This window comes from Cheilinus undulatus, linkage group 6, assembly GCF_018320785.1.
Source record: "Cheilinus undulatus linkage group 6, ASM1832078v1, whole genome shotgun sequence".
In the NCBI taxonomy this organism is placed as follows: domain Eukaryota; kingdom Metazoa; phylum Chordata; class Actinopteri; order Labriformes; family Labridae; genus Cheilinus; species Cheilinus undulatus.
The window spans coordinates 12,773,088-12,776,955 of record NC_054870.1 but is presented as its reverse complement, the minus strand read 5'-3'; the positions used below and the strand labels follow the sequence as shown (position 1 = coordinate 12,776,955).

General features: G+C 39.7%; 1 protein-coding gene across 1 annotated transcript; it reads right to left on the bottom strand.

The window, feature by feature from the left end:
* LOC121510761 (N-acetylneuraminic acid phosphatase) lies at nucleotides 1-3,594 on the bottom strand. Its single transcript, XM_041788976.1, has 2 exons — nucleotides 3,464-3,594; nucleotides 1-1,273 (listed from the first exon to the last, which is right to left on the bottom strand). The coding sequence occupies exons 1-2, from the start codon at nucleotides 3,551-3,553 to the stop codon at nucleotides 635-637; spliced, it is 729 nt and encodes a 242-aa protein (XP_041644910.1). The 5' UTR covers nucleotides 3,554-3,594; the 3' UTR covers nucleotides 1-634.
* Nucleotides 3,595-3,868: the final 274 nt, after the last annotated feature.

Below are 3,868 nucleotides of genomic sequence, written 5' to 3'. Positions count from 1 at the left end.
GACGTAATCGTTTAAAGAAAGATGCGGGTAGCCGTCCACACGGAGACGAAATGGTAGTCGTTTACGGATTTATGCACTCTGGGACCCGTTTTCAAAAAGTATCATTTACAGTCACCCAAAACGCCATTTCTGTGTGGTTGAAACACCGATACGACAAAAAACTTTTGAGTATACGCCTGAATTCGTCTCTGTATGGACGGGGCCTCAGATGAATGGTCTGCGAGAGTGGCTGTCAGAGATGAACGGGCTGCAGCCAGACGGTCATGCAGGGTCTGGGAGGCTACAACATGATTTGGAGCTGTAAATAATTGTGCTGACCCCACACACTTTAGTAAAATTTCCAGCAAATAATCAAGACAAGCCTCTACTCAGGGATTTGCCGATACCAGTACCTAACTTTTTGAGCTAATATCTGCTGATACAGACATCATGTTGATAATAGTGTGCATCCCTACTAAACAATTAAACATCCAGATATTTCTTACAAACAAATTGCGTAGTATTAATTCACAGCATACATACTCAATGTGGCATCTTTGGTATCATTAGTATTACAGTATGCATTTTCAGACACAGCCAGACCCATAATTAAAAATTCCCTCTCAGAGTGGCAGTCGTCCTCGATCACATGTCCTCACTTGAGTTGCTTTAGAATATCTGGCAGGTCCAGGACTGTAGGAATGGTGTAATCTGGTTTCACTGATCCATCTGGTACAGATCCTCCTCTGTTGATCCAAACCGTTGCCCTGACTCCAGCATTAATCCCCCCTTGAATGTCTGTGTCCAGAGAGTCTCCCACCATGATGCAGTCCTGAGCCTCCACCTGCAGCATGTTAAAACACAACCTGAAGATGGAGACACACGGTTTCTGCTCGGGGTGTTCTCCACCGATCACAATGGCATCAAAGAACTTCTCACAGCCGACTGCCACCACCTTCTCTCTCTGTGTCTGGGTCTCCCCGTTGGTCAGCAGCAGCAGCTTGTACCTGCGTCTCAGCTGTCTGAGGAGGTCGCAAATTTCAGAGGACAGATGGAGAGCCTTCAGGCGGCTGTTCTTCCACAGGTAGTAGCAATCAGCGGCCAGAGAAGGCGAGGGACAGCTGCCAACAACCTCCTGGATGCTCTCCAACCAGTGACCAACACGGACCTCATCAATAGACCAGAGGCCAGACAGTTTGAAAGTCTCGTGGTACAATTTCTGCAGGAACTTGTCACAAATCCTGCTAACTGTTGTGTCATCGAGGGCCAGGGTGCTCTTCAACAGCTTGCTTGTCTGTGGAGATCAAACACAGACCATAAAAAAAATTATATCCTGTAATTCAGCAATAAACCACAAGAGGTCCTCCTTATCTCAAGGGTAGCTCAACACTGGGTTTTACAGGAAGCTCAGTCAGTGAACCTGCAAAAACCCTCCCAGGTTCCTCATTAATGCACTTTTCATATTATGTAAACAAATGTTTGTTTTTTTTTCTCAAAATTAGGCATACAAACACCTGTTTGTCCAACTCTTATAAATACACACTTGTAAGTATGTATTATACATTTGTTTAAAAGTTTCAATCAATGACTAATGAAAAGCACGTCCTATGTTTTCTAGGGAAATAGAAGTGGCTAAAGTTATTTATTTAAATATTTTCCTACAGCAATTTCTTATATGGCTCTGGTACAATGCTGCTGTATATTATGGCCAGTCAAAAAACAGAACAAAAAAGAGGATCTGTTAATTATAAAGAAACACCAGAAATGTTCAAGTTGAAAAAATCAGAACTTTACAAAAACCAAAACGGAGAATTCTTTAGATATTTCAGTCAAAAGTAATCATTAGTTCGGGAAGAAAATCATACCAGATGAAGCCCATTTTTCTTGCACAAGTACTGCAAGTCTTATCAAATTAGCTGAAAATCCAAACTTTAACAAACATCTTTGAGATTAATAAGTCCTGGTATAATCTCAGTGACTACTGTGCGCTTTTTTCATGCTACAGATCTCTTGAGTCTTGGGTGCAGCTGTGAGACTGACAGTCTAAGGCCATTTTCACTGCCCAGTTTTGATTTTTTGTTTTTGTTGTTTCTTTTTTTGGTCTTAACTGCAGCAACAGCAGAAAAGAAACTCTCACACAGGTAGGATGTGGGGCCTAGGCTCTCAATAGCATTGTTGAATCTGAGGTGACATCAGTGAACTGCTCCTATTCTGCAGCGCTGAAGTCATCAAAATGTGTTGTTGCCTTGCCTTACTGCGCGCCCCCTATTATGACCCCATGCTCCCCTGGGGGGCCCACGGATCACTTTAGGAACCACTGGTTTATGAAGTTAAAATGAAGGACCTTTCACCATTAAATTTTCAATTTTTCTTGTAAATTAACTGCTTTCTAAACTAAAAAATTCTGAGTTTGGTTTCTCATAAAAACAGAAGTAACATGTCACTTATTACATTAACTCAAATAATGTAATTGGGGATATTTTGGCTACTTGTACTTTTTTGAGTACATTTTCAATTCAGTTGATTTACTTTCACTCAGTTTTAACCAGAGTAACTTTAATTTTACTTGAGTACAACAGCATTGTAATTTTTCCACCTCAGTTGCAGCACAGAGGGACATAGCAAGAGTGATTCCTCATCACATCTCAAAACAGCTGTTGTGTTTCACTTTAAAGGTGTGACTTTACTTTAAGAACCTGGCTGAAGATCAATGTTTTCATGTTGTTATTGCCAATAAGGAAGGTTCATATTTCTTCGTACAACTCCTAGCTACTAAGATTGGGTAATGACAATGAAATTTAGATTAGAATAGAATATGTTGAACTGCAATATTCGTATTGCAAAAGTTGCAATACTTTTTTGACCTGAAATGTGCTTCAGTAAACAAGTCTTTTGCAGCAGAGGTGTAATGCTCTACATATCATGCAAACACTGACGTAGGACATTTTTCTAGAATAGTTTTCAAAAGTATTACTTTTCTTATTTGAGTGTGTGTGTGTTTTTTTTTTTTTTTTAAATAAAAATCATTCACTTTAATACATCCTGAATGCAACATGAGAAAAACTAATTGCAGTCTGATAAAAATCTAAGTTTTTATTTTAAAATTGGCTGATATATGTTCTTTACTTTACCTTTTTTTAAGTGGCCATTACACACCGTCATTCTTTGGCATGGTGAACTAACATTTCCTCTCCTGCGACTTGACTTGATGCTCATTTGTTTGACAATCTGGCAACACTTGCCCGCATACCCGGATGTAAACCCGGAAGCTTCAAAATTTTAAAACGAATGAACTAAAAGGATGCGCCAAGTGAACTGAATGAACTTCATATTTATGGCAAGTGTACAGGTCTGATCTTTAATCCATTAATAATTACACTGAGTTTAATGTCGTGAAAGAGAAATCCTCTGTCTCTATGCTACAGTCCATTGCAAACGGCTACGGCGTTATTTTTTCAGGTATGAACTCCTCCGCTTGTCTCACCTGGCGTAGCGCCTCTTTGCTTGCCTGGCTCGTTTCTATGAGAGTGTTGTCCAGGTCAAACAACACAGCTTTCACACCGGTACCGTCCATCTCTGTAGCCGCGGCACACCATTCATAAACACTGCTCGTGTCATGCGGAAGTACAGCTGGGTGAGCTGCATGATGGGAAATTGAGTCCTGCTACTTTAGTATTGCTAGCAAGCGTCGTTCTCTAGATGGCGCCAAAGAATGAAAAAAAAGGTTCCTTGAATCAACTCATTAAGTTATTACTGAGTTTAGACATTAAGATTATTCATTTTAAACCTTTGTATTAATAAGTCAATTCCATTTCAGTTAAGTTAAAAGTTTATTTAATTTAAAAGAAATATAGTCTTGACATTTAAAACAAAACAGAAGCTGTTACAA